Genomic DNA, 18,280 nt, shown 5'->3' on the forward strand with positions numbered 1-18,280 from the left:
GTCTCAAAGCGGCTAACAATCTCCTTTCCCTTCCTCCCCCACAACAAACACTCTGTGAGGTGAGTGAGACTGAGAGGCTTCAGAGAAGTGTGACTAGCCCAAGGTCACCCAGCAGCTGCATGTGGAGCAGCGGAGACGCGAACCCGGTTCACCAGATTACAAGTCCACAGCTCTTAACCACTACACCACACTGGCTTATGGTCCAGATCTGCTGCCTCCTTGGCATTCATTCCATGCCACCTCTACAGTCGTCTCTTGGCAAACAGGAATCACTGCTGGTCTCCTCCCACCCTTGTTCCCAGTGCAGCTCTTTATTCCCCCCTGTTCCCAATGCAGATCTTCACTCACCCCTTCTTTCCTGCTGGAGGAAGCACCATTTTGTGGTTTGTCTCAGGAGCCAAAATATATTGGGCTGGCCCTAATCCTAATCCACACCACCGGCACCAACTCCAGGGGGCCCTGGGGGCTCGGGCACCCACAAAAAATGGTTGTGGGTGCTTGTGACCCTTACCGCAGGGCCCTGGACACGACTTCTGGGGTTTCCAAGCACTGCTGCAGCATGCAATGTAACATGACGTCATGACATCACAGCATGCATGCTGCTGGGCACCCATAAACTGGGGCCCAAGTCGGCACCCCTGATCCACGCACAAAGCAGGGATGGAGGGATACTTACACATGCAAAGGATCCTGGCTAGGGATCCACATAACAAGCAAAAATAGAAACAAGGTGAGGCTTGAGAAAAGATGTTTTTCCTGCAGTCTTACAAACTGCAATTCTGCAATTGCAATCCTCCTTTGCCATTGCGGCTGCCTTCTCCGAGTTGGCTTCTCTGCAATTGTTCCTTAGGACAGAGCTGCCTTTTAGAAGCACAGTCCTATCCCACAGAATCCAGAAACCCACAGGATTTTGAAAGCAACATTCTTCTTTGCCAAAATCCAGGCTTGCAGTGTATTTGTTCTTCTTCACATGCATGGGAACATTTGTGAATGTAGTTTCAAATTGGGTAGCAGAGTCCGGATTGCTTATCTGCTAGACCTAACCTGCTTCTTACCCCCTCTGTAAGGGGAATCCCTCTCACACAAACAAACACGAATGTTTTGTTCTGGTTGCCAGGCAGCTGCAAAGGACATATTGGCTTCACATCAAGCTTATTGATAGCGAAACTGTTTTTACCTTATTGGTAGTGAAACCGCACGGCTTTATTATACCAAGTTTTTTAAGAAACGGAAAGAACAGAAGTTTGCTACATGTTTTCAAAGAATTCTATATAAATAACAAATACATTATACATATATCTCCAACCAACATTAGCTTGCCAGAATGCCCAGTCCATAAATTGGCCCTAGTGCCTACTGCTTATTATGGTTCCCAGCTTACCAACATTGTGTTCAAAGGTACAAGATGCATTTTAATTGTGTCTGTGGTTTGTGTGGCATGGCCTCATGGGCTAAATTTTAATCCCTGCCAAGTGTAAACCAGGCAGCCTAAACTACAGGTTGCAATGTTAGAATCATAGAGTTGGAAGGGACCCCATGGGCCATCTAGTCCAACCCCCTGCAATGCAGAAACATGCACCCATACCTGGATCATACCTGTGACGGTGGCATTATCAGCACCATGCTCTAACCAACTGAGTTAACCAGCAAGGCATGGGCACAAGATGTGGGACACAATATCCAGATGGAGGAATGCGAAAAACTATGGAAGAGTGAGATAAAATTTACAGCATGTGTGGTGATTAAAGAAAATTATATGAAAATGATGTATAGGTAGTATCTAACTCCAGTCAAAGTAGCAAAAATGTACAAAGCTAAAGAAAGCAAGTGTTGAAAATGTAAAACAACAGAAGGGACATTTTTTCACATGTGGTGGGATCGTAAAAGAATTATTGGGAAATGATTTATAATGAAATGAAGATGTTTAAAATAACCTTTGTTTAAAAAAAACCAGAAGCTTTCCTAGTAGGTATTACAGGAGTGGACCTACCAAGATTACAAAAGAACTTATTTATGTATGCAACTACAGCCGCACAAATACTACTAGCACAACATTGGGAAGAAGAAGGTGTCCCAGCCAAAGAAGATTGGCAAGTTAAATTATTGGAATATGCTGAAATGGCAAAATTGACAATGAAACTAAGAGGAAGAGACGACAATGAATTTAAAGAAGATTGGAAGGACTTTATTGCATATACATTAAGTTAATGTATGTAATGTAATGAAGTTAATACATTAGCAAGGTTCTAGGACTACTTGTAATTTTATTATGAATGGACAATAAGTAATTTTAATGGTTTTTAAATTTACAATGGACATGTGGAATGCTGATAAATAATGGAACCAAGGAAGGGACTAGGGGGAAGTCAATTTCTTCTGTTTGGTTTTGAATTTGTATTGCTGTTGTTTTATTTTTGCTATTTTTGGAAAACTAATAAAATATTTCCAAAAAAAAAAAAAGAGTTAACCAGCAAGTCCAGCCACATTCCCACTACGGATAGCCTTAAATACCTGGCTTGGAATACCTTTGTGTAGAAACCTGTTCAACCTGTACGGAGCTTAATGCCCACAAGGAACTCGCTCATTTCTTATCTGTTTCATTATGTGGGATATTAATAACTGGATTTGGCATCCGCCGTCCTTTTTCTTTTTAATTTTAAAGAAATGCAGTTATTACATTATATTCACAGAAAAAAAGAAACAAACATATATGGCTACCGACTCCCCTACGACACAGGGAGATAAAATGGGAAAAGAGGAACCATGCATTCCACCTTGAGCTCCTTGGAAGAAAGGTGGAATATAACTGTAATGAAAAAATATACTGTGTAATAAATAGATAAAATATGATATAAATTAATAATTTTTGGAAAAAGATGTTTTGTCTGTTTCCTATGCATTTGGACAACTCTTAAGATACAGTAACCCAATTTTGCATGATGGTTCCCGGGATGAAGAAGCAGCTTTCTTAATTAATCTCAAGTTTCTGGAAATGTTTGGATACAACTCAACGTGATTTTGAATCAAGAAATCCTAGAGCAGTGTAACATTAACATATGTGGGCAACTCTGGAAGGTGGTCTGGAGCAGCAAGTATGGATCATTTCACTTAAAGCTCTGCACTATCTGCTAGTGAACTAATAATTCAAGGTTTTGCTGTTAGCATAAAGGTAGAGGGACCCCTGACCATTAGATCCAGTCGTGACCGACTCTGGGGTTGCGGAGCTCATCTTGCTTTATTGGCCGAGGGAGCCAGCATACAGCTTCCGGGTCATGTGGCCAGCATGACTAAGCCGCTTCTGGCGAACCAGAGCAGCGCACAGAAATGCCGTTTATCTTCCCGCCAGAGCGGTACCTATTTATCTACTTGCACTTTGATGTGCTTTCAAACTGCTAGGTTGGCAGGAGCAGGGACCTGCATATAAAGCCCTAAATGACCTGGAACCCTAGGAGCTTTGTTTAGGGTAGAGGAAGTCCTACTTCTTGTCCCATCCAGGAGACAACATCCAGCATCTAAGAGGGCATTTACACAAAGCAGCTCATTCTCCGTGGTGCCCCCACCACCACACCACCTGTGGAACTCCCTCATTATTTGACGGCCCTCCATAGTAGAAACAGAATACCTACACTTCTATTGACTGCTCTTGGTTCAAATGGAAAATAGTTTGTTTTTTTCAGGGCTGGTATGATAGCCTTTGCTGCTGCTGAAGTTGATTAAGATTTTGAAGTATGTTTTTATTACTGTGTGTTCTGTTGTTTTTTAATACCGCTAGCTGTCACGTGCTCCTAATCGGAGGAAGGGCAGAATGTCAAAACAATGAATCATCAGCTGGACACATCTGTGCAGCGTGAACAAAGTTAGTGCAACCGAACTTACAGAGTTTTCTAAGGAGCCACGCTGCTCCTTTGAAAGAAACAGATGAGAAAGGATGAAAATAAAGGGAAATCTTTTCCTTTCAATCTTCATAACCGTGTGTGCACGTAAAAACCAGCATATATGCGCGTGCACATATCTTTCTTATTCTGTCATTCTTTGCAGCACATCAATTTACTTCTCTTTTCTTTCATGTTTTCTCCCTTCCTGTCTTCCTCCCCACCCACCTCCGCCCTTTTATCCTGATTTCCCCTTCTTTCTTGCCGTTTCCTCTTCCTTTACCGGAGAAAAAGGGCGGCACGGCACGTATACAAATGTTACAGGACTCCCATCAGGCCCTACCGGCATGATAGGAATTGTAGTCCACTCCCTGGACGTCACGGAGTGCCCCTTCCTCCTGCGGGTGTTCTTATGCCCAAACATTACCCAATATGAACGTCGTACGGCATGTGCTGCTTCCTCAGCCGTTGCCGCGTGACACGTGTGTGCGTGCATGTGTGAAAGAGGCGCGGGGTTGCGGGGAGAGATCTTCCATCTTTCGCGGCCTCCACTGCGAGAAGAGCGCGGTTTCGAAAGCGGCAGTACACGAGAGGCGGTGCCGAGGCGCTGGGCGGGGTCGGAAGCCTTTTTTGCCCGCCTCTGGACGCGGGGGGAGCTTGGCTGATGCAACGTGGCCACGCTTGCAAGGCTCCGAGCTCCCTCGCCTGTTCTCCAGGTGTCACGACGGAACGGACGCGTCCGGATCGCACCCCGAGGTGCTGGTAGGTCTGGGCAGGAGCGGCGAGGAAGGGGACCCTCCCGCTTTCAAGGAGGCGAGATTGGGGGCGGAATGAATTGGGTTAGGGAGAGCAAACCCCAAGGCGAAGCATCGGGGGCTTCCCAGAAGGCAGGACAGGGAAGGGGGGCGAAGGGGACATGGGAGCGGATACGGAACTCCCCGAGACAGAGAAGTGGGGGCGAGGGGAAAATCGACCCCCTCTTCTCTGGGGTGTGGAGAAGCGTGGCGGCGGTTTGGAGGGGAGACGGCTTAAGGTGGGCAGGAGAAGGTCCGCCCAGCACCCATGTGGCGGGAATAGCAGCTGAACAACAGACAAAGCATTCCTTCGCTGATGAGCTTCTTCCTCCACTTCCCATCGCTGCGCATCACCTGTTGGGCTGCTGCCTGTCACGCAGCTGTCAGACGTGACCGCTCGGTGCCATAAATAGAATAAAACAAATAGAGAATTCTGCGCGCGGGGGGCGGGGCGGGGAGTTTGCAAGGTGGCATGGGTGTAGGGGGGGGCAGCTAGCCCCCAATCAATAAAAAATAAATAAAAATACATAGCTAACTGAGGTTCTGCCCTCCCAACAAAAATCCTGGCTACGCCGATGCTGAAAATGGCATTGAGTAGATGTGGCCAGAAGGAGCAGGCATGGGTGCGGAAAGGGTCCCTAGGCTCCAAAGGTAAACGGAGACAAGGATTAGGGATGTTTATACACATAGTGTGTATGTGATCTCGGGCTCCTGGGACACTTCCTTGATTTTCAGTCCCAAAACTTGTGAATAATTTGGGCTGCAATGCCTGTAATCACTTTCACCAAGTGCAGCAGTAAATTAACAGTTAAGAGTGTTATTCTGAGAGCTGGGAGAGACCAGGGTTCAAATCTTCACATTGGGTGACCTTGGGCCACTCTCTGTCTCTCAGGCTAACCTACCTCCCAGGGTTGTTGTAAGGATGAAGTGTGGGGGAGGAGAACCATTTACACCACACTGAGCTCCTTGGAAGATAAAGGTGGTATAGAAATATAATTGGTAAATAATAAATATACAGGCAAATGTGTAAAGGGTTTCCACTTCATAATACAGTATATTAATCAGCTTTTTAAAAAAAGCATGCACATCCCTGATTAAATTAGGATTCGGATTTTACAACGAACTGACTGTTTTTGACACAAGAGTCGCTGTGAATTAGTAGTGAAAATGTCTTACTGGGAATACTGGATTCAAATCCCCAGTTGGCTACAAAGCTCACTGGCCGATCTTGGGCTAGTAGTAGTTGCTCTCTTGCTCTCTCTCGGCCTAACCAACTTTGCAGGGCTGTTGTGCAAGGCAAGGATAACATGGGGGTGTGCTCTGTGCACTGCTTGAGTGCCTTGGAAGAAAGGCCGGATAGGAATGTAACACACCAGTAAAAAGAAAATAAAAGTACGTATAAAAAAATACAAGTAGCAAGCTAATTACTGGAAGGAACTGCCACCTTCTCTCACACCCACAAGGTGGGAGTGCCTATTCTTTTGAGATGGTTGTCATGACTCACGCACAAGTTAACTGGAAAAATCAAAACAATGATACTGTAGTGGGGTTTTCCCTCAATACTGTTGCTTTTACCTATAGGAAAAATTTTAGTCACTTGTTATTATCTAAATTGACTAGAAGTGTATATCATTAACCAGCTCATAGAGTATTAGTCGAGGGGAAATGCTAAGAATATTACTATATGAGTTCTTCTGAGCATGTGCAGAGTGTCTGCCTTTCTGGCCAGTTAGGGTTCAGTGCTCGCTGCCACATAATGCAAGAGAATGGTGTGGGTGGCACAGGGCTTGTGTGAGGCAGGGAAGTCGTGCGTTTGCAGGTGCGTACCCGGGGATTTGGTGAGCATAAGTGCTCAGGAGTTGTGTGAGTCAGGGATCTTTTTTTGGGTTGCTGGGGGCAAACTAGATGTGGTTAAAAGCTGCTGCATGGGGCACAATTTGGTCTTAGGCACAGGTAGCGTGTGTGTTATTGTATTTCTCCGATGGAAATTCCCCCCATATGGAAAATATGAACCTGACTTACCATGAGTCAGGCCGCTGAGGAGCAGCTCAGTGTTGCCTACATGAAGTGGCTGGGGGTTTCAGGCAGGGGTCTCTCCCAGCCCTATCTGAGGTGCCATGGACAGAACCTGGGGCCTTTTTTGAGGTGAAAGCATGTGCTCTGTCACAGCCCTTAGCCATAGGGGGAGCCACAGCCCTTAGCCATAGGGGGAGATGGGTACGCTATGGGTCCTTGTCACTCCCCGCTCCCCAAATGGTTTTGAAGAAGGGTGGGTTTAAGTTGTGTCTAAGTTTGGCTCTTGACTCTTGGCTCCGTGTGTTCTTGCATACGTATGAGAGCAGGGGCAGCTTTCCCACAATGCACCACACAGCCGCATGTGTGGTTTGGGGTTAAGGGTGGAGAAGCTACAGTCCCCAGGGAGTGGAAGGTGTGCCGTGCCCAGGATGGGAATGAGAAGATGGGAAAGAGCTTTCCCTGGCACTGGAGAGAATTTGGCCCAGAGGCCCCTTGGCTGGAGGGTGTGTGTGTTCTGATTTCCCATAGATGTGGGTGCCGTTAGAAGCTGCCCCTGAACAGAAGTCATATGGAGTTCTAAGGTATAATTGGTTTTCAAGGGGACTCCTATATTTAGCTGAATCAATCACTTCCATTATGTGTGTATGCAGGATTCTTCTTGCTGGCATCCATCTGTCTCGGGAGACAATGAGACCTATGGTGGGGAGGTCAAGCTGCTGGAAGGTTTCAGCGCCTGCCGCAGCCATAGAGACCAGTGCAGGGGATACATGTTTTGTTGCAGCTGGGGCAGGAGAAGCCGCCCAGTTGTGCTACTGCAGATGCACCATGTCATTTCTTCTCTGTGCTCCTCCCAGCAGTTGTTTCTCCTATGGTCACTGCTATGGATACACAAACCTGACCGTTTGCCTTCAGGCATTGCGGTCATCTGCAAGGGATTTCGAACTGAGCTGATGGCCTGGTTCAGACAATTATCTAAGGTTTCGCAAACCATGGTTTCTGAAGCTGAGAGTGTGAGCCAAGTGTTCCTCCCTTCTCTCCTATTTTCTGCCACCTTTGGCTCCAAGATTCTGGTTTATGAAGCCTGGAATGATCATCCAAACTGGGCGACTGTGTATCTTCTAATTTGATAACGAGAGGATAAAATGAGGCACGTAGCTACACACCGCAACCCTGTAAAGTTGAGTTAAACTGGTAGTTTCCTTGCAGTGGTGCTGCTGAACTGCATTGTAAAGTGCTTGCCTTTGATTCGGCAAACTTAACTCCTGCACAGCACCTAGCCTGATCCTGTACCTCTTTTTGCAGAGCTGAATTGGGGAGGGGGGGGCTACTTGTGTGAGGCCTTGGGCTGTAGCCCTCACTTGCTTGTGACAGAGTTTTAAGAAACTAGACTGAACGAGAAGCGGATCAGCTCAAGGAGCTATTAAAAGTGTGGTGGTTCTGGGGAGAGAGATGTCTTGATACCACGTAGCCCCCTAACCTGAGACGGTGGGACGTTTGGTTTGATCATATATTTCTGCCGCTTGCTTTTTAAGGAGAAGCGTAAGCAGGGCTGCTTCTAAAGTGGGGACTGGGGCTTGTGTAGGTCACTTTGTAACATGATGCTTAACTGGGGAGTGAGGGGGGGCAGAGGGGGTGGGACCTGTCTCTGGGACTTTAAATAGGGCAGGCTTCCTGCTGGGACAGGAATAGAGGAAGAAAGATGCAAGTGAGCCATGGTAGGTTTCTTTCAAATTTCAAACCCTCATGTGTGTATGTGTGTGTGCTGGGTCGCCCTCATGTGAACGGAGGCAGCTCCTGCTGTGGTGCAAATTGAATTAGTCCCTTAATTAAAGGCTCCTGCGCACCTCTGAGCATGCCTCTTTCAGTCAGCCTCCTGTGAAGGCTGGCAGTTCTGAGTGCTAAAATAACTCGTCCTCAGGGCAGGGAGTGAGGAATAGTTTTCAGCCTGAGGGCCACATTCCCTTCTGAGCAGCATCCCAGGGGCCACATGCCAGGGTGGGCGGGGCTAGAGGCAAAAGTAGGCGGGGCAATTGATATCAACATTTGCCCTTGTGCAGTAGGCTTGTTTCTGCACAGGAGAGTATGTTTGGGGAGGGGGTGTAGCCTGGGAAGAGTCTGAAGGGCCAGAGAAAGGTGTCTGGAGGGCCGCATTTATTTCCCGCCTCAGAGAATATATCCTGTTCTATGTTTCGTTGCTCTGTTTATGTATCCTTCCCATCCTTTAACATATGAGTGATGCCCCAAATATTAGATATTTGTTTTTATTTATTACATTCTTATTCCACCCTTCAGGGACCTTGCATATTTATCCTTCCTCAAGGCATCTCAGGGTACTGCATCCAGCGGCATACTTTGGCAATCTTTTGTAATACGGTGCCCTATCCAAGGCCAAAATTTGGCACCCCCAAATGGATCCCACCACCACATCACCTTCTGTCCTCACAACAGCCCTGTGAAGTAGCTGAGGCTCAGAAAGAGTGCGAGAGTGAGCCTCTTCATGGCCCAGTGGGGAATTTGAACCTGGTTCTCCTCAGTCTAGCCTGCCTTTCCAATCCAATACCATGCTGGCTGTCGCTACTCTAGATCTGTTGCATTACGCTGCAAAATTTACTTATTTTATTTAGGAAAAACGTAAACGATTTGATTGAAAAGAATTCTCAAAGTGGTGTACAAATGAGATTACATGACTAAAACCCACGAAGCAATAAAAAAAACCCCTTAGTGTACATTGTTGGGGGCTGCCCACTCCACCTTCCCTTTACAGCTGCTGAGAGGTAAACTATTGCCCACATAACTTTATTTCAATGACCTGAGTTTAGGTCTGTGAAACCTGACTGGGATCACCCATACTTGGCGCAAAGTTGCCTCAGGTAAACAGGTGATGATATTGATTTTATGACCTGTGGGTCAAAAGATGGTAGTTAGCACATTTTTTTTAATGACCCATAAAGTAAGGTCTTGTGTAACTTGGAGAGTTTTCTCATGTGATTTTGTGGTGCATATGTCAATGTTGTGGGGTGAGGCTAGTGGGTGCTATCCTGCTCCCTCCTCATGCCTTTGCTGATTGTGTTGGGGAGATCAGCTCCTCATGTTTGCCTGTGTTTTTGCTCTTCCTCTAAAGGAGCAAACCTGGTGCTGTGGCAGACAGTCCTGAGCCCTAAACTGTGACTTCCAAGACAATGAATGAGGTAAGGACATTTCTCTCCGTACAGAAAGAAGGAATTAAGTATGATGGGAGGAATTAAACATAATGAGAACAGGTACTGATTGTACCTTCGCCTTTTAGCTATTTTGGTGGCAACCTGCATTCAGAGATAGTGGGGTCTGATGCTTGTGTCTTGCTCCATCCTCAGCTCTCAGTAGATTGTGAAATATTGGCAGGGGGAGGAATCCGCTGAAGTCATTGCACAACGACAGGCTGCTCCTGCAACTGAACTTCCCCTCTTCCTTCTCCTCCCTCTCCTATGCACCCCCCAGAGGGTTCGCGGGAACCCCAAAGCAGATTTAAGGAGTTGCAGGGAGAGGAGACGGAAGGAGAAGTTCTGTTGCTTGAGCAGAAGTCTGGTTGCTTGCCCAATGACTTTGCCGGACACAACCCATAAGGAGAAGGACCCTTGGGTTTTTTTTACTCAGTAAAAGTCACGCTTTTCAGTCGTGTTACAGTACAACTGTCTCCTTTTTGTAGGATTTTCAGAATACATTTAAGCCAAAAGGGTATGTTACCAAGTTAATTAGATCAGACCTTTTCAGTGGTGACCCCCCAACTTGTGGACTGCTCTACCCAGGGAGACACGCCTAGCGCCACCCTTATCTGTTCTTGGGCACCAGGCGAATACTTTTTTCTTTACACAGCTTTTTGTCCCTTAATTGTGGCCTCTTTTAGTTGGGTGAGAACAGCAAGTCCTGATCTGTTTTATCTGTTCAGCTGCGCTTTTAGATTTTAGATTTTTATTGGGAGTTCTTTATTTGGTTTTAATGTAAGTTGCTTTGGGTCACTTTGTGAGAAAAGCAACTAACAAATATAATAATAAATACGGTGTTCTCGGTGGTTTTTGTGCACATTTTTGCACAATCAGTGGTAGTGGCCCCTTTCCCTCCCCTCACATGCAGCTGGGGTCTCTCATCGCTGATTTGATTCAAGGCCATGCAGCTCAGTCTTCTACAGGGCTGGAACCAGGGGTTGATCCCTTCAGGCCCCTGTTGAGGTCCGTGATCTGGTCTGAGGCCTACTGAAGACCAGGGGCCACCTCCTGCTGCTGTTCTTTTTGTTCAGCAGAGATGGGGAGGGACAGACGGATCTGCAGCCCTTGTTCGACTCCAGCTTCCCTCAGCTCCAGCCAGCAGGGCCAGTGTTTAGGGATGATGGAATTTGTAGTCCAACAATACCCTGGAGGTCCATAAGTTCCCTATCCCTGCTCTTCAACATTCCTGCTTACTTGCCTCTTCCTCTTCCTCTAGCCTAGAGGTGGAGGGAATGCAAATAAGTGAGTGTGACAGGAAGAGGAGTAGCTAGCACAGGCTTGCTAGGCCATCTGCTCCTCCTCAGCGCTAATAGTAAGGCGTTCCATGCCCTCGGGCTTATAACGAAAGCAGATGTGACACACAAGGAAAAAAGAAAAGGAGGGAGGAGGGAAAAGCAAGCTCAGCCACAAGTTACAGGTCTTATAATGCAGTTAGAAACGGCAGAACCTCAGTTCAGTTAGATTCCTTTAAACCTACAATGACGTTAACAGCAAGCTTTTGGTCATGTAAACTGGAAGACCCTTTTTTGCGTAAGAAGGCACTGGCCGATTGAACAAGTTCAGTGCTTGCTTGAGGCTTCTTCGAGTTTTCCTTCTCAGGAGGGCTGTGTTGTTCCACAGCACACATACTCACAAAGAGCCCAGGGCCATGCCCAGTTGTTTAAACATAGATCACCAGACAAAGCAAGATCCTGGCAAGGTGCGAGGCTTGAGCTATGTGTCATTCTCAGTCCTGCATAGCTTATCTCCAACTTTTGACAAAATGCAGCTGTGGAGGCTGCAAACTAAAGCAGAAACATTGTGCTGTGTGCGTGTGTACATATTTTTCCTTGCAGGGCATCCCCGCTCCAAAAAAAGGTTTGTGTGTTGTTTTTTAGTGGGAAAATGACACATGGGAAAAGGATTACGAACTCCCGCACCCCCTTCCCATGTGCTAGTTTTCTGCTTTTGGCTGCGTACTGTAGCTTCAAACAGCTACGGTTCTGAGCACCCTTAGCAAACTACAGTTCCCAGGGCCCTTTTGGGGCTTGGAAAGTTCTTTAAATGTATGGCAAGGACGCAGCATCTTTCCTCACTCCATTTTGTGAAACAACAAACCTTGAGGCAAACCACACACAGTTCGCCACTTGCAAGCATTGCACAATTCAGTACGTGCAGCGGCAGCTTTTTAACAGCAGCCCCTTCTGCACAGTTGCCTCAGAGAATCTGTTATGCAGCTACATGTGTTTTATTTATGCTACAGAATTAAATGTGTGTTTGTGGGGACTTTGTTGGATTCAGTGAGTTCACAGGTGTAGCTATTTCTACATCGCAGTTAAGTGATGTAAAACATCTTGTGTTGTCAGACTTAATTGAGTTTATCTATCATTTGATATTCTTCTCTAGCCTTAAGACAAGACTGAAAAAGTAGCAAAATCTTGTTGCTGAAATTGTATATATTTGGGAAACAAAGCTGGAATCTGATAAGCAGCAACACAGAAGCCACACAAGAGTAGAAGTTAGGCATTCCCACATCTAATTAAATGCAGTGTCTCAATTCAGACATCCTGCCAAATTGTAGTTAGGAAATTTTAACTATGGTTTGCTGCGTTCGAATTGAAAAACTAGGATTTACGATTGGATTGACTGGGAAAATAGAACTGGAAACTGCACCTTAAAATGTATTTACGAAACGTGTTTTGTGCTTAACTATGATTTGGAGTGATGTCTGAATGGACAACCCAGTTATGGCTGTTCGTCTACCTTCACAGATTGCTACACCAAGGAGATATAATTTGTGAACTTAAGAAGCCAAGGACTGGGAGGACAGAAAAGGAGAGTGGGCATGCTGCTGTAAACTGTTTTTTCCCCTGTTGCATGCTTAGATGAGCACATAAGATACCTCCGCTGCATGTGAGTATACTTAGCCATCCTCTGTATTTGTTATCATATATGAAGCTTCTCAAGTGGATTCAGACCATTGGGTCCACCTAGCCAAGATCTCAGGCAAAGGAAAAACCTTTCTTCAGCCCTGTCAGTAGAGAGTGTTTCAACTGGAGATGCTGAGGGTGGAACCTGAGATCTCTGTGCACAGCATGTGCTGTGATCCCTTGTCTTTTCCAGTGCTTGGACTCACTTGCGGAATAAGTGGAAAAAAATAAAAAGAGTACCTTTGGATACGTCCAGTATACATATATTTTAGTACTATAATCATAGCCTGCTCATGTATAACAAAGGTGGGGAAACTGTTCCCAATCAAGGGCTGCTTTCCTTCATGCGTATCCTTCTGAATGGCCTGTCCTTCAAAAGGTGGCAACTTTGGCTAAAGACAACCATGTGTAGAGCAATGGGGGTAACTCTCACATTTGTACAGTAGGCTGTATTCCAAGAGGGAGTCCAATGGTCAAGAAGGTGATTTCCTCATGTGCCGTAGAGAGAAGTGAGGGGCAGCTGGGCTTTATCAGCCTGGGAAGGTAGCCCATCTAGGAGAAGGAAAACTCTCATCCTAAACCTCTGCTGCCTTGTGGGATATATTTGGGAGAAGACAAGGCTCAGGAGTAAACCCTACACAAATCCAGAGTGGAATTCCTAAGACGGTTAGATGGTGCTTCATACGCCTAACTTCTGGAAACTCCTGCAGCCAAGTTAGTGCCAAATGTATTGCTTTCCTTTCCTTTGGAGCACATCAGGGAGGCCGAGAGAGAAGTCTTGTCACCTGGGCAGCCCAGGATCTCCACACAAACTACCCAGGCTTGCGCTCAGGGGAGGCCACTTAGGTGCTTCTAACACAGCAATTTGACTTCACCACTGGAGGCACACTCCATTGTCTCTCAAGACAGACAGATACCAACATTGTATTCCCAACCACACACTAACCAGAGGTTTCTGCGTTCCATCCCCCATCTCTCCACCTATGCATAATAGACTTCTCATTCAGCAGCAATTCTGTTTTCTGAATGGAAGGTGAATTTGCCTATCTAGCCCAATATTGTCTTCTCTGTCTGGCAGCAGTTCTCAAAGGTCTCAGGCAGAAAGAGGCCTTTCCCATCATCTGCAAGCTTATCCCTTTTTAAGTGGAGATGCCAGGGTTGATGATTATTTATATACTGCCTTTCATTTCAAGATGAAATATCAAGGCAGTTCAGAAACAAAAGCCAACAGCAAAATAAGAAGAAAGTAGCTACCAGTGATTCAAATACATAGTAAAAACAACAACATTACAATATCCATAACCTAAATATATAATAAGCAAGCCCACTGAAACAGCACAATAGTTGCAACAGTTAAAACAACCATCAGAGTAGGAGACTCAAATCAAGAGGCCAGGAAAATGCTTGTCTAAACAGATGCATCTTCAGAAGCTGGCAGAATGCCAATACGGATGGGGCCTCCCATATTTCAGCAGGGTTCGCTTTTTGCAACACCAGTGCCACCCACGAAAAAGCCTGCCTCCATTTTATCACAAGCCAATAATCATCATAGCAAAACTAACCAGGTTCCATTTATCGCTATCAGTGCCCTTTTCCAGCAGTTTTCAAACCAAGACCTTTCACCTGCAAAGCCAAGGCCCTTCCATTGACTTCCATTCCCTCCCTGAGCTGAACTGCAGCTAATAAAGAAGAACTAGCGCTGAGGACTCTTTTCATACACAAGCGTGGTGATCCTGGTGTGGGAAGAGCCACCATTAGCATCGCGCATGCTAGTATATGCCATAGAGGCAAGTAAGGCTGCATACACACCATACATGGCTTGCTCCAAAGAACCCTGAGAACTGTAGTTTAACTCTCAAAAAGCTAAACCTCCCCAGCACCCTTAACAAACTACCGTCTCCAGGATGCTTTGGAGAAAGTCACCGTGCCATAAATGCTCTTTAAATTCAGGTGTGAATGCAGCCCAAGTGTCCTCTGGGAGCTTTGTAAATAGGAAGTCATGTGGAAAATCTTTCGCAACGAAGGAACTGCAAACATGCAAAGTCTTGTATGTAAGGCAACTGCCTTCATGACATGCATAGTCTGCAGACCTAGAGATATAAACATTTCCCTTAATTTCAGGCAATTAACTCTGCCGAACCATGCCTGGGAGCCTTTGCAGGGAGACGGCTGGCACTGCCCGATAGGCAGGCAGGAGCTGTCCTGTGCCAACGCTGCCCCTTTCCTGAACCCTTTCTCTCCCTGCCCCCACTCCGTGAGCTGGCACACATTCCTTCCTTTCATATCTGACCTTGGCCACCACTACGTCTGTGAAGGTTAGTCCAGCCTCCAGTCCTCATTGTGGGAAATAATGAACGGTTGGCATTGGCGCTGGAAAAAGGGGGGAGGGGCAGCGGACAAAAGTTCACCGCTTACGCAAAGCCAGGCATGATGACCATTGGCATTGCCTCCTGCTCGCCTGCTGAAGTTGGCATTGCCCTCCCACACTCGCCTCGTGCAGGGACACGGCGCAGGCAAATTTGAGAGGGTATCTGAATACGCAGAAAGAAGGGCGGGGAGGAGATTATTTGTTGCAAATTTTGCAGTTGCAACCACTTTTGCAGAGACTGTGGCCTGAGGCTGTTTGTTCTGAATTCTCTAACCCAAAGATGAGAGACCAGAGACCTGGGCGGCAGCAGGACAAGAGAGCCCTCCTTGCACGTTTTTCCATGGGTGGAATGTGCCCCTGAATTCTGATAAGGTCTCTCATACGTCCGGATGGAGGATAGAGAGGGGTGTGTGAGTCTGTGTAGAAGCTAACCTACTGTGCAACGGCAAAATTTACATTTGTTGCACCGCCCACTTTTGCCCCTGGCCAAAACAGGCCGCATCCACACTGTAAATTTAAAGCACTGTGATGCCACTTTAAACAGTCATGGCTTCCCTCGAAAAATCCTGGGAGGTGTGGTTTGCCAAGGGTGCTGTTGTTAGGTAGGAGACCCTGTTCCCCTCACAGAATTACAATTCCAAAACATTTCCTGTGAAGAGAGATTAATAGTTCAACCACTCTGGAAACTGTAGCTCTGTGAGGGGATTACGGATCTCCTAGCAACTCCCAGCACCCTGAACAAATAACAGCTCCCAGGAATATTTGGGGGAAGTCGTGGCCATGTAAAGTGGTATCATAGTGCTTTAAATGTGTAGTGTGAATTTGACCTTAGTTTAACTAAAAACAGTTAAAGCAATTGTATGTAACACACACACACACACACACACACACACACACACACACACACACACACCTATATATATGTATATCTATCTACCTGTCAAGGACTCATTCCAGCCAGACAAAAACAGTCAGGATAGGATAAGAAGCAGAGCCTGGTAGAAGTTCCAACTGCCAGACAGAAAGGCCTGGACAGGCACATTAGGCCCCAAAGCCTGAGGTCCTTCACACCTGCTGTAAAATACCAGATGCTCAGAGGCAAGAAATCCAGACATTAGTATGATTTGTGCTTGAGTAGAGAAAATGTGGCTCTATGGCTAATATGAGATCCAGACATTGGGAACTCTATTCTTGTTTTTAGAGTTTCAGGTCTTTCATGGCTACCGAAAACTGCTGAAATGATTTTGACAGCAGCTAACTTCTATAATCTGTAGAAAACCAAGAGGATCTGGGTGAAGATAGATTCTAGTGGTCTAGCTAAGGCAGGGGAAGGATGTCTCAATTCAGCACAGCTGCCCCAGGAGCTCCCCGAAGCTGCCACCCACTCCCACCCCCAACTTCTAGAGAACTGTATTTTCTTGTTCACTTCCATCCATATTTCTTGAGAAACATTTTTTCCCCAGCCACAAATACCCATCCTGTTTATTCAGAGGGGGAAAACAAGCAAAGTTTCAGATGGCGCCGAAAAATAAATAAATTGCAAGGCATCTAAATGAAATGCATTTATGCCAATTTGAATAATTCCAGGCCTAGAAGGATACACAGTTTGACGCAACTTTAATCCCCTGACAGGAGTGGTAAGAAGATGTCCAAACAAGTGTTTGAAAGGCACTTTGTGCTGGGATATTCTTGGCTCCAAAGAGCTCTGACTCCTATTTCATGGTAATAAATACTTCTTATTAGAGTTTCTGGGGAACAGGCCAGAGGAATTGACAGCACAGGAGCAGGCAAAATCTCTGTCCATTTTGCCATTTCAGTTTGTTACATTTCCTACTCATTTTCCAGACACAAAGTAATTAAAAGTCAATACACAATGCAATGCGCTTATATTGACCGAAATTCTGCTCAGAGTAGGCCCATTGAAGTGAATGAACCTGAATCAGTCGTGCCCATTAACTTTGGTGGTTCTGCTTGGCGCAACACTAGCTTTGGATCCCACCCCATGGTTTGGAGTCTCCTTGGAGTCTCTTTTGGACTACAACTCCTACTGTTCCCAGCCAGCGTAACCAATTGACAGGAATGATGGGAGTTGTAGTTCCCAGGTGGAAGAAGGCTGGTTTGGGGAATCCTAACTGACCCTCCAACTGGGCATCTTACCTTTGGCCTTACACTCACTCCTTTCTCTGATTCTTCTCTTTCTAGGCTGGAATCCTTTTTTGCTTTGGAGAGGAGTCGGCAAGCGTGTGTGCCTGTGTGTGCATCTCGTAGCATATGCAATTCACGGAGCCTACGGGACACTGTCTCCACCCACCTTCATATGTGTGAATCTTTGTATGCATATAGCGTCCAAACTCTTTTAATTGGCTGTGATTGAGGGTAGGCACAGACGACGCAAGGGCAAAGTGAGAACCCCTCTTTGTATGAGTGGGTTGTCCGTATGTTCGTGCATGAACTGATCGAGTGATGTGTGTGAGCTTAGTTCGTGTTTCAGTGCATCAGTCCCATAGAGAATTTTGTAGGCATGTGCACCTGCGACTGCACAACAGTGTGAGGGCCGAAGTTCTGTGTGCTAAGGGTAATTGACACACACAAATGCCCACATCTGTGAGAGAGGTTTGCTAATGTGAAAGGAGTGTATACACTTTTAGCAGTTCACTTTCCGTTTCCCTGGTCCCATGGTACACGTGAGCCTGTGCTAGTTGTAGGAGAAGAGTCTTTTTGGGGTCCGACATCTGTGTCACACACATAAGTGTGCACAGACAAGTGTGAAGGTGTGTGATTGTGCAAGGGCCCTAGGATTTAGCCGCGTGCACAATTTGTGTGTGTGTGTGTTTGTGTGTGTGTGTGTGTATCACATCCCTCCACCAATGGAGAAATCCAAAGCGGACCTCGAATCTGCAGCAAACGCCGAAGGCGAATTCAATCAAGATCTGCTCACTGACGAACCTGATACCCGCCCGGCCTGGGGGTCCAAAGTTCAGTATATCCTGGCCCAGGTTGGCTTTTCGGTTGGGCTTGGCAACGTTTGGCGATTCCCCTACCTCTGCCATAAAAATGGGGGAGGTGAGTGGATACGGGC

General features: G+C 46.3%; 1 protein-coding gene across 4 annotated transcripts in view; it reads left to right on the plus strand.

Moving 5' to 3' along the window:
* The first annotated feature begins 3,331 nt into the window (after positions 1-3,331).
* The window catches only part of SLC6A16 (solute carrier family 6 member 16), a 30,905-nt gene continuing 15,956 nt past the window's right edge, over positions 3,332-18,280 (plus strand). The window contains exons 1-5 of one of the 4 annotated variants that reach the window (XM_083580243.1): positions 4,528-4,634; positions 9,804-9,870; positions 12,675-12,816; positions 14,955-15,148; positions 17,404-18,264. In XM_083580243.1, the coding sequence (XP_083436369.1) occupies positions 18,069-18,264 (196 nt within the window). In that variant the 5' untranslated portion in view covers positions 4,528-4,634; positions 9,804-9,870; positions 12,675-12,816; positions 14,955-15,148; positions 17,404-18,068. Of the gene's footprint in view, positions 4,635-7,067; positions 7,264-8,346; positions 8,398-9,803; positions 9,871-12,674; positions 12,817-14,954; positions 15,149-17,403; positions 18,265-18,280 lie in introns of those variants that run through there. The other 3 variants (XM_083580240.1, XM_083580242.1, XM_083580241.1) reach the window with 3 other exon arrangements.

The sequence above is a fragment of the Podarcis filfolensis genome, assembly GCF_964270895.1.
Source record: "Podarcis filfolensis genome assembly, chromosome: 13".
NCBI lineage: Eukaryota > Metazoa > Chordata > Lepidosauria > Squamata > Lacertidae > Podarcis > Podarcis filfolensis.